The sequence below is a fragment of the Diadema antillarum genome, unplaced genomic scaffold (genome assembly GCF_040938485.1).
Source record: "Diadema antillarum isolate AM-2024a unplaced genomic scaffold, OU_Dant_1.0 scf00000131, whole genome shotgun sequence".
Taxonomy (NCBI): domain Eukaryota; kingdom Metazoa; phylum Echinodermata; class Echinoidea; order Diadematoida; family Diadematidae; genus Diadema; species Diadema antillarum.
The window spans coordinates 41177-54090 of record NW_027271020.1 but is presented as its reverse complement, the minus strand read 5'-3'; the positions used below and the strand labels follow the sequence as shown (position 1 = coordinate 54090).

The 12914-nt window shown below is 37.7% G+C and overlaps 1 protein-coding gene across 2 annotated transcripts in view; it reads right to left on the bottom strand.

The window, feature by feature from the left end:
- LOC139720676 (nucleolysin TIAR-like) overlaps nucleotides 1-12914 on the bottom strand; it is a 76376-nt gene that overhangs the window by 43470 nt on the left and 19992 nt on the right. The window contains exon 1 of one of the 2 annotated variants that reach the window (XM_071632031.1): nucleotides 5607-5995. The exons of the other annotated variant lie outside the window; for it this stretch is intronic. Coding sequence (XP_071488132.1) covers nucleotides 5607-5870 — 264 coding nt within the window. The 5' untranslated portion in view covers nucleotides 5871-5995. Of the gene's footprint in view, nucleotides 1-5606; nucleotides 5996-12914 lie in introns of those variants that run through there. 2 annotated transcript variants of the gene reach the window in all.

The following is a 12914-nucleotide window of genomic DNA, read 5'->3' as shown; positions in this document are numbered from 1 at the left end:
GTGAAATGCAAAGTTTGGGTCTGCGTTTGAACTGAAATAAATGACATAGACAAATGACTGAGTACATAAATATAAACTCATGCATGAAATATAAATAAAGCAGAGAAATAAAGAATATCAATGTCATCATGAAAAAATGCAAGCCTGATTCAGAGAGAAAAAAGAAAATATGATTATTACCTTAAAGGACAAGTTCACCTTCATAAACATAAGGATTGAGAAAATGCAACAATATTAGTAGAACACATCAGTGAAAGTTTGAGGAAAATTGGACAATCGATGCAAAAGTTATGAATTTTTTAAATTTTTGTGTTGGAACCGCTGGATGAGGAGACTACTACAGCTTGTGAGTCATATGCGTACAACAGTATAAAGAAAATATAAAAGATAATTCAACATATTTTCACTTTTTTCGCATAATAAAAGAGCAATTGACTTGCCTCTTTCTAAAGGCAGGGGGAATAATATTACCCATAACATTTATCGGTAACGAGTCAGGGGAATATGTACTTTTTTCAAAAGATGGAATTTTGTGAAATTCTCTTTATATTTTCCTTATATTGTTGTACGCATGTGACATCTAAGTTATTCATACACTGCAGTAGTCTTCTCATCCAGCGGGTACTGCACAAAAACTTCAAAAATTCATAACTTTTGAACGGATTGTCTGATTTTCCTCAAACTTTCAGTGATGTGTTCTACTAATATTGCTACATTCTCTCAATCCTTGTTTATGAAGGTGAACTTGTCCTTTAATACATAAAGAAATAAGAAATATTAAAAACATAGAGAAATAAGACATATCAAGGCCTGCCACCCAGACAAAATTCCTCATCAATACACTCAATGGTATTAGGAACAGATGACATAGAGAGGAATGTTCACCTCCCATGTGCATTATCTGGATAACTCGCATCCACCAACACTGATAATAACACACTGGACTGGACTACAGCTCATCAACCTGTGTATTTACTACAGTGGAAGGCTATACCTTTAAAGGTCCTGTTTACCTTTGGGAGCAGTGATTTTAAAAAATGTTTAAGATATCACATTTGATGCACATGCAGAGACTCCAACCCAAAGCACCATCTGATCTGGAGATTCTCCCGCCTGAAACTCCTAGCAAACGGGAGACTCAAAGTTGATGTGTGCGAAGCACGAAGTTCCTAGGGTTCTAGATGCTCTCTGGTGCTATCTAAGGCTTATTTTTTCAACATACGATAGAAATAAGTAAGAAATCCTTTCCAACGGGAGACAAAGAGCAAGGGCGGGAGAAATTAAATCTCAAGCGGGAGAACGGGAGATTTTGCAAAAATGGGTTTTCGGCGGGAGATCTCCCGTCGAAAACGGGAGTTGGCGTCTCTGGCACATGTGTAGGTCTATTGTGTCACAAAACATCCTACCTTATAAAATTTTCACAATAAAGCCTAAAATATAAGGAGATATCAGTATTTTTCTCAATAAACCATGACGGTAGACGGTTTAGCCTGGAAACATTTTTATTATAATCATTGTTCACATTTTGTGCATTCAACAATACTTAACAATAACATCAATAATACGGATTCAAATTTTTACAGTGGTTGTTTCTATCCCTAACTCACATTTTAGAATCATTTTAAAGCACTAATACTGGGTTTTTGTTTCATCTGCAAATGGTAAATTATGCCTTTGACATCTTTGTATGTCTTGTTGTTTTTATGTAGTTGTTGGGTGAATGTTGTTGTTGTATTTTTTTTTTTTTTTTTTTTTTTGGGGGGGAGCTTTTTTTAAGAGGGAAATCCAGTAAGAATCCATCATACTACGACACAGATTACCCCATTGTCCCTTTCACTCCCATTACCATTTTCTGGCAAAAACTATACAGAAGTATCCACGTCTGATATGGGTGAGAACAGGGCCATGTGTCCACTATTGACTCTGTACGATAAAAACAAATGGCCGACGCAAACAAAGACAGCACACAAGAATGCATATTATGGACCATTGTGTGTTGTGTGTAGACCTGCACATTGTAGCACTTCTCTGTACACTGCACGAAAAGTTCAAATTCTACTAAACAAACATGGGGGAAAGCTCCATATCAAGGTTCTATCCTGCAAAATGTGTGTATGGTTAATGGCATTTGATAGGTGTAATGTTGCATGCTGCCAATGTTCATTCATTATACGAGACACTCATACATGTAGTAAAATTACTTTTGAATGTCATCAAGTGTCCGCTTCCTGTGAGGTTGGGCATTTTTTCGCTTCCCCGTTTGGGTACACTGGATGTGAAACCACAAGCTCTTTCATACATTACACCAACTACTACCCTTCTGCACCGAGATATTGCAGCTCCCTCCCTTCGTAGAGGGAAGTAGTGCTCTAGTCTCATTCTTTAAAGGGAACGCAAACCCAAAGAGCAATGTGGATTGAGTGAAAGCAGCGACATTAGTAGAATATATCAGTGAAAGTTTGAGGAAAATCGGACAATCGATGCAACAGTTAAGGATTTTTTGAAGAAAAATCCACAAAAATTCATTTTTCATGAAAATTAAAAATTCCACCAACTTGATACTGACATATGTTAAGGGTAGCAATTATTCCCCCTGCTTTCTGAAAGCGGTTAGTCAAGTGCTCTTTCATAATGCTAGAAAAGTGAATTTTTGTTGAATTTTCTTTATATTTTCTTTGTATTCTTGTCCACTCATATGTCATAACCTCTAGTAGTCTCCTCATCCAGCGGTTCCAACACCAAAATTTAAAAAATTCATAACTTTTTGCATCGATTGTCTGATTTTCCTCAAACTTTCATTGATGTGTTCTACTAATGTTGCTGCTTTCACTCAATCCACATTGCTCTTTTGGTTTGCTTTCCCTTTAATACTGGGAAATACAATTTGTATCACAACATTAAAATCTGTGATACTGACTGGCCCATTCAGGCTTAAAAAAAACCAAGTAAACAAACAAATCTGCCACAGTTATGCACACAAGCAACTTGCTCACCAATCTCCTGCATGCACCTTCAGCTTTCACATTTTGCAAACAAAAACCTGGCAGGCTCACAGCACATATCCTGTGTGGCCTTGGGGAATATTTTAAACATATAATGGAGTGAAATTGCATGACAAAAATCATGATATCTCTACAGTGAGGACCCTCACTGCAAGTCAATATAAAGTGAGCAAACTTTGATCAGATTTAGAAAACTTGCATTCCAGTTTACAAGTTTTCACAGCATTGTCGGTTTTTTTGTTTTGTTTTGTTTTTTTTGTTTTTAAACTGGAGGCTTCTGGCAGAGTCGCCAAGCAACTTTCACCACAATGTCAGGATTTTTCATTGTCTTTATATGAATGGCCACACTGACGCTTTCAGATTTCCAAGTCTGTTTGTCTGTTTGTTTGTTTGTTTGTTTGTTTGTTTGTTTCAATAGGAGAAGGGGACTATCTTGTAAAATATGTTTTGTGCAGAGTATTATATCTCCTGATCTTCCTCAAGGTGCTTTGCTAAAGTTTAGGATCATGGTTCGAAACATCTGATGGCAACATGATGGCCATAACAAGTATTAACCTGAGTATTCAAATGGAATTAATCCTGAACTGCCCCTGAGCTTTTGTCATTGTCAATCTACTGTTAAAAACCCTTTGTGGTTTGAACGTCAACAAGCAGTGCTAATTTGAAGAAGAAGAAAGAAAAAAAAAAACCTCGGCTTGAATGTTCGATATACCAGCACATGTTGAAAACTCACCTCCAACACCACTCTGAAAGCAATCAAAGCAATTTGCAACACAAAACATCTGTGCAGTTGCAAAAAGGATTTACCAAAAGATTGCAATGCATTATAGGACAAATCTGTATCAGTTAAAACATACAAAAAAAAAAAATGTACATGTCTAAGATGAACAGGACTCAATAAATTCCTTCCCCATATAATGTAGCAATCATTAAAGGACAAGTTCACCTTCATAGACATGTGGATTAAATGAATGCAACAATATTAATAGAACACATCAGCAAAAGTTTGAGAAAAATCGGACAATCTGTTTAAAAGTTATGAATTTGTAAAGTTTCGGCTCAGTCACTGCTGGATGAAAAGACTACTACAGCGTGTGATGTCACATGTGTACAACGATATAAAGAAAATATAAAGAAAATTCAACATATTTTCATTTTTCTTGCATAACAAAAGAACACTTGACTTCCCTCTTTCAGAAGGCAAGGGGGAATAATATTACCCTTAACATACGTCAGTGTCGAGTCGAGGAAATGTGGACTTTTTTCAAAAAGTAAACTGTTGTGAAATTCTCTTTATATTTTCCTTATATTGTTGTACGCATGTGACATCATACACTGCAGTAGTCTTCTCATCCAGCAGTGACGGTGCAGATACTTTAAAAATTCATAACCTTTGAACGGATTGTCTGATTTCCCCCAAACTTTCACTGACGTGTTCTACTAATATTGCTGCATTCTCTCAATCCACATGTATATGAATGTGAACTTGTCCTTATTGATTATATTGTCATATGGAAAAGAGGCACACTGAAACGACATAACTGGAAATAAAGTCTTTTCACATCACGTTCAGCACAAATACTGACCCATTTACACAAACATAAAACATAACTAATGGGGCTATGCAATGCAGTGTCAGCACGTTCACAGACATTGTCTGTAATGGAATGTACTGTCTCATCAACAGCGACAAATGCTTGTGATGAAGTGATGACCATCAATGTGTCGCTTCTGTCCAACATGGTGGCAAATGAGAGCTCGAACAGCAGCTGTGGTCATGCGATTGTCACATTCAATATAGGACGGTGGTGCTCATACCTCTATAATGGCTTCAGATATGAAGTTTGGGGTACACTGGAAACAACACAGCATCACAGACTCTACTTCTCTTGCTTGTTTGTTTTTGTTTTGCTTTTGTTTTGTTTTTCACAACTTACATCAATCAGCACTCAGGAAAGTGACTGCCCAACTTTTCAGGCAAGGGCCCTTCTTTCTATGATACAATGTACTCTCTCAACACCAAGACTGTTGTGGGCAAAAGAGAACGCACACACTGCTGGGCCTTGTGTGAGCATTTCCATTCTGTTTTGCAGCACGAAAACACCCACTGATAAAAGTCTTTCACACTGGCCTTCCTTCTCAGAGCCTTGGACTGGACAGTCATATTCCTAATGGAAACATCTTCACTAGATATATCAGAAAGGTACTGAAAGGGTTATAACTCTAATCATAAAATCAGTAAATATGTGCATGCAAATGCATACATATGCATACATATGTGTAGATGTATACATTATATACTCCATATACATGTATCCACAAATATATCCAAAAATTAAAAACTTCAGTTTCATCTGAAGGATTGTTTTTTCGCTCTCTCTAGTTATTATCACATACGCAATGTATCTCTTACACATCTACAATTCAGATAGCAGAACATATACCTTTAGACCCTTTACCTTCCATTATCTTTAAAGCATGAAAGATGCCATGCCTTGAGCATTTCTTAAACGTGAACGTCTTGATTACACTCTCGACGCATCTCGACGAGAGATGGCTACATGATTTGGGAATGCGAAATCTTACGACACTGCTGCCGCTTACCGTCTGTGGCAAGGGGGGCTGAACCATGAGGGGAACGGAGGAGTGGAGGGGGTAAGGCACCATGAAGAGTCCAGCATCCATGTTTCCCGGTGGGATACCAAGCATGCGAGGGACGGAGGATGAAGGGGTCCCCGCTGGCAGGTGGGAGGGGACACCGGTGGTGGTAAGGGGGGAAAGGAGCGCACCGTCCTTTCCCACAGACTGGATGGGGTGGATGGGGATGAGATCTGTGTGGTAGAAGGCAGGGTCTGCAGACTGCCACATGGCCGGGCTACGAGCAGCAGGAAAAGACAGAGAGAGAGCGCAAGCAAGCTACGTGGGGGAGGGGTGTCCAGCACAGGCGGAGTTGTAGGCAGGAGCTGGTTGATGCACCGCTGGCGATGCGACTGCTGCTGGCTGGCGAGTGCTGGGGATCCAACACACGTGTGTACACCGCTTCTGTCGTGTCCAACCCCCCTTGCCTACATATTCATGTGGCTATGCAGATAAACAAGACAGACTCACACACACTCACACACACACACACACACACACACATTCATCCACATGGCCAATCAAATCTTCTACGCCTCATTGGTCCTCGCCACTCATCCATCCACATGGCCTTTCTAACACTCATTTGCATATCAGAGCTCATCTGAATACCAATCAAGCACAACCTGTAGCCTGGCTCCACTTCACTGCACACAGCAGCGGGGCATATCCTGTTGTAGAAAACCCTCGTGCGAGGTAAGGGAGGGGCATTAATCATTCATCATGACAAGAGAGAGACATCCTAGCTACTACTACTCAACATACTAATATGAGTGAGAGCTTTGAGACAGGCATCTACTAACTACTTTGTGGCTTTTAATATGTTGCAGTAAAACTTTAGTGGGGGGGGGGGGGGAACCAAAAAGAACAAATAGCCTCTAGCCCCACTGGGGGAGAGTCTGCTAATCCCTGTCTACCATCAGCACATGGGGCACAGAGCATCTGTTGCCACTATATGAATATTTGATAACAGAAACTCTATGCCTGCATAAATACCTGAGTGCAGGAACAAAGGACCAAAGTCGGCAAATAACATCCTCTTCAGTTTCACATCCATGCCAATTCTCCACATGGTTCCATCACAAATCTGCTGTGCATACTGGCGTCAAGCTGATAGAAACTCAATGAGTGTGTGTGTGTGTGTGTTAATTGTGTGTGTGTGGTCAAATAAGGTATACTGTACTACACGCTGGTCCATAGTATCACAAAGGTAACTCCAACTCAAGCATGGGAATATACCCATATGGTTCAGGTTTGCCAAGAACAATATGTATCATATTCATGCCATTTTGCTTCCAACACATGACTCAAAATACAGTGAACTTTAAAAAAAAACACACACACACAAAAGCAAAAAATGAATGCACACATTTTCTGATGCAAATAACATCATGGCATAGTGAATAAAAAGTAAAGAAGTTTGTTAGAAAAAGAATTAGTTCTGGAGAATATGGAGCCAACAGAGTACCTCGCTTGAATATATCACACAAACATACCAAGAAATGTTTATGACAATTTTCCATTGAGGTAACCTTCTTTCAAATAGGAATTACCAGTTCCGAGTGTGTAACACAAACTTTCTCCACAACCACATCATCCCTGAGTTGACAAGCACTCATATCTTACTTGGCATATATGCTGTAAAAGATGCTATTTCCGCAAGGGTTGAATTTGTGCAAATTTTGCAAATCTGTGTTGGTAGCAAATTCAACAACACGCTATTAAAATATCAGTACCAGACAGGCATTAGTGCACTTACAATAGCCTCGGGGTCAAATCACAAAAACAACATCTCATGAAAATATGTGACCTCCTCATTTGCAAAAATATCTGTACATGAAAATAAAAGGCTTTAAAGTATTCAAAAACCTCCTAACTCAATTTTGAATATCAGAAATACCAATTCAAGTTTTTAAACACTGCAATCATTGTCATCCACAACAATGAATCTATGACATTGACACGGACCTTATTTGTGGACTTGGTTTGGATGGTTGTACACAGTATGTGTTGAAGTACGCAGGCTCTCATGCGCCGAGAGTATCATTACTGATAGATACGGCGCATTATAAATGTACTTTATTATATTATTATTATTATTATTATTTTGTGACAATGCTGCAAAAATGAAAAAGTCTTTTCGCTCTATTAAAAATGAATGATTTTTGAAGTACCAAATCTTTTCAAGCGAAGGACGATTTATCAATCTTTTTTAGAGTTCCATTTGGTCATTAGAATAGAGCTTGTACTCAATATTATTGAATTATGCAAGATGACTCTTCAGATGTGGAGATATTGGTGAAAATTACAGATTAATTGCCATATTCATGACCTTCCCAAAACCCGGAGCACCTCTTCTATATAATGACTTTTAATTGTCACAACAATCTCTTGAGGCTTTGGTTGTCTTGCGCCAATAAGTTTGACCTTGACCACTTGACCTTTGACCACTGCTCTTTAACATGTTATGCTACTTGTTTTTGATACTCCAAACCAAGTTCTGCTCTTATACAGTGTTGTGACAGAATTCATGCATGAAGTATAATCATTCACACCACAGATATTTGAATCAATTCTTTTTATTTGTCCTGCTATTTGACCTCTGACATTTAACAATTCACGGCAACAACTATATTGATTTCAAGTCATAATCTCCGCTGGCACTGAGTTTGACTTAGGCCCTACAATATATTCACCCCAATTTCTAATTCGATTGCCTTCTGTGTGAAAATTGAGCTAAATTGCGCCACTGAATGAGTTGCAACTTTGGCGTTTACCTTCAAAAGAAAATCTAACAAACATCAATCAGCTCTGTATGTATTAATAGTGTAAAGCACATATAATACCAAACTTAGAGGACAAGGCAGCTTGAAAGTCTTCATGACACTAGAATGACCTCTGCACTCTCCTTTCATTAAAAGCAGTGATTCTTCTACAACTGAACTCACAATATGCATTTTTTGTGGTTGTTGGAAGCCAACACTCTGTATACACGTGCTATAGTGCAGTAGTAGCTCTATGTTGTGTATTAAATGGATTAGTACCTTCTTGAAGACATCATGTCACCTCTACGTCATATAGACTTCCATGGAGAAAAATTAAACAGATCAGAAAAGGCTTTGCTATAACCTGACATCAAATAGAAAGTTGTGGAATTTTGAAATTTCATCGGCTTTCACAAAGAGTTTACAAAGAGTAAAACTAGCCAAAACCACTAATGAGCCCTTAAAATTGATGTTACTATTTAAAAAAAAAAAAAAAAAAAAAAAATATATATATATATATATATATATATAAATACATATATATTCATGTAAATTTAAGTCACACATATCAATGAGCAGACAAAATGACAACATAACCTTACTTCCACCTTGGCATTAGAGGTGAAGGTATCTCATTTCTCATTTCGTCCCTCTCTAAAACTGTGCTCTTCATATCAAAAGAAAACCTTATCTTCAAAGGACAAATCTTGAATATAATAATAATAATAATAATAATAATAATAATAATAATAATAATAATAATAATAATAATAATAATAATAATAATAAAAATATGATTTACATTTACAGTTAAGTCTGAAAAGAAAGTGTACAATTTTTATTTCATAAGCAAAATGTTGAAAATATTGAGAGCTTGACCAAAATCAGATAAAAATCAAGGGAGTTCTACAATAATTTGGAAGTTTCATTAATTTTTGCAGAAAAGTTAACCATTGATCATGATCAAAATACTAACGAAAATCCAATTCTCCTGCTAACAAAAGTGTAACACATAATGTTATTCCTGGCTGAATAACTTTAATATAATGATCTCTCTGATATATTAGGATCTAAGACTAGGGTATAATTTCATCTGAACAAAAACATCAACAAAATAATAATAATGATAAGATTTTGTGTCCAAACTACATGGCAAGTTGTGAGGCAATGATATCATCAACTCAACTCATTTGCATATTCATATCCTTTGTTCAAGAACTGTATTGTGACAATTAGCAAAATTTTGCAATATCTTAACTTCCCTAATATCCATCCCATCTTGATTACATTTTCATGGTTGTGTTTGTAAAGTTTGCTCTTTCTTTCCAGATGCAAACTTCTAAATGGTCCCGATTTCTAGATTAACATGTACATGTATACACACACACAAAAAAAAAAAAAAAATTAAAGATCTATATGCTTTAAGCTTTTAAACAAAAACAAACAAAATCACATTTGAACACTGCCATTAAAGTTGAATTAATGAAAATATTATCCTTTCAACAAAGTATTACGGTGAAAGAGGTATGATAAAGAGACAGTAAGGAAGAGAGAGAGAGACACGGAAGGGAGGGGGGAGAGGAGAGAATCAACTATAGGGCGGGGCAAATGACTCCAGGAGGTATGTGATTGGTTTTTAATGGGTGCTGGCACGTGCATGCATTGCAGAGAAAGAATGGGGTCATGGGCTTGATGCACACATAAGATGACGTGTGGCAGATGTAACAACTTTTGTCCCCCATACTAGAACAACCTCCTGAGAAATGCACTTGAATTTCCAAAATGAATTCAAATTTACAAGGTTGTGTCCACTCAAAGAGGGCCAGAGACAATAAACCCTGCAGAGAGAGGCAAAAATGGTAAAATCCCCTACGCAATAGCATATGAGTAAAATTCCTTGGATCTATCATGACTGCCATAGATAACAGGAAAGATTTATCAATGGACAAAAAGCTCTTCTCCACTATCAGCCAGGTTTTGTAGATTTCATGGCGCATGCGGCAGGGTCTGCTACCATGGACTGGGCACCTCTTGTGTGCACAAAATTTAACTGGGACTGCACCATGTGTTTGGATTCACATGCACTCAACAAAGCCATCTGATTAAAATCTGATTACCAATCAAACCTGGATTGTTTGTTTCAATGCCGAAGGCTCAGTTGCCCTCAAGTTTTCGCCCGTCTACACTGAAATTTGAGAGCTCAAGTACCTCTTTCTGAAAGCTAGGAGTAAAACTAGAGCAACACTTTGCTATTGTTTAACAGGCATTAGAGAGAAGATGATATGTACATGGGGATAATGGGAAATGTGCATAATTATCCACACATTACCAAAATGTTGCCAGGTTTTCTGTCTTGGCTGCTAGAAGCATGGTTGTATGTTTTCCCAGAGCACCAGCTAATACTGGTAAAACCATACAGCAATGCATGCTGTAAATCGAGGAATGTTCCCGTGCATTCTAATTTTGTGAATTTCGCGAGAGCCAAGATTTGCGAAATTAGCATACATGGGGAAGTTCTTGTCTACCCTATGTGCATTGAATGCCAGAGGCAATTCGTGAAAATTTCATGCCATGAAAAGGCCCTCAGTTCCAATTTGCGAAAATTTCATGCCGCGAAAATATCTTGTTTTACAGTACCTTCTGAGTGCCCAAGGTGTGACCTTTTCTTTCATGCAATAACCCTTCCATATTCAAGTTGACATGGATACATAAATGTTTGTAAAATTACACACACAGAACAGTATAAGTTTAAACTGATATTACATGAAATCCAGCCTTTCATACCTTCTGCAGGTTTTCATGAAACTGTGATCAGTCATATCCATTATATTGAAAATTTCTCATTAACCTGCATACAACAAATTTACAAGACACTTCCATTCTTTTTTCATCTACATTAACAGAAAACTTGCATCCTCCACAATATTCATCACCATCATTATAAAAATTCCAGGCAGTGTTGACCTACAGCTAAAGGGGTGGTAGATGCTTATAATCACCTTGAAGTATGTCCTTCAAAAAAATAATGCAATCTATATGTACATCTGGTTAGGGCCACATCACTATTTTGACGAACATATAACTTATAAAAGTTGGTTACTTTTAAATGACAGTTTTAAAATTCAATTCCTGCTGATCACTGTATACGCTGAATATTTCGCGAGGTTTTTATTTTCGCGAATTTCGCGAGTCAGGAGCTATTGACTCTGATCCCGATGTGAATGTGACGTACGCTTGTACACTTCTCCGTTCATTACAGGACTCCACAATCGCGAAATTGTCGGGAATTCCCGATTCGCAAAAATTTCGACTCGCGAAATATATGCCGTATCTATTACAGTATCTATTTCAATAAACAAAGTTGGAATAGTATGGCCTTTCCATATTTCAAAACCAAAAATTTCCATTCGCTCCTCTATTGTCATCTGATAGAGTGTGTGAAATTTACTCATCAGAAATTGAAACAATAATTGCAACGTCTTCTTGATGGACAAAAAATAAATACAGAAAGTGCTTGCTGTTTTTTAGATTGAGATGCAAATGGCGGTAAGTCCAGGGTGGAACTGATGATTGTGCCTAGTTGCTTCTTCATTCTGTCCAAACAAATCTTCCTTGTACGGACCAATGTCGAAGTGTGGCCGAGCTTTGCGTAGATAGGAATATTGTTTACGCTTCTGCCACAACAGCTGTTACATGAGAAAAAGCAAGTACTAAATAATCCTGCTAGTTCTTCTCTAAGAAGAATCTTTGTTTTCAGAGCAAAATCAACCAGTGTGAAGGAAACAGGTTCTGTATCAAGAGTGTCCCATAAGGTATATTCACATTGGAATCACCATAGTATTAAAAACCACAGTAATTTGTACGCATTGTTCTAAGTAGCAAAATACTGTTAACAGTACCGCTGTGAAAAGCATTTTGGATCAGCATTTCATCACGCTGATTCTGCCTCAGCAAACTGAGTATTAACGCACCTTTGATATGTTTCAACTAAATTCAGTCAGAAAGATCTGCTCAGTGTGGTATTAACTTCTCTTTCAATCATCTCCCACAAGATTACTTTTTCTCAAACCACTTATATAATCTTTTATATGTTTGAAATATGTTTCAATACACCCTATCAAAAGGCGTTTACAAAGGCCTTTTGGATCGTGTTTCTCCCGCTGTTGCGTTTATCATCCCCATCGGGAGTGGGAGGCCTTGTCACTGCACAGCTCTATTCCGCAGTTTGACCTGAGGAGCGGAGATTTGTAGTTGGCAGTGGTTGCCGTGGGTAGGTCTGAGCTATAAATGCATTTCAAAATATCTTTGTGCTTATCATCTCCACAGAAATGCGTTGAGACTGGCTCAAACGCATTAGAGATCACACTTTTTTTTGCATTTTTAACCCCACAACCAAGACAGCTTTGCATTTATCAAGTGCCCAAATCTTCCTGAAAGTTGTTTGGAAATCTTAATTCTACGTTAGAAGTGAGTTGATACACACACCACTCTCTGTTGCTCGCTCTGCACT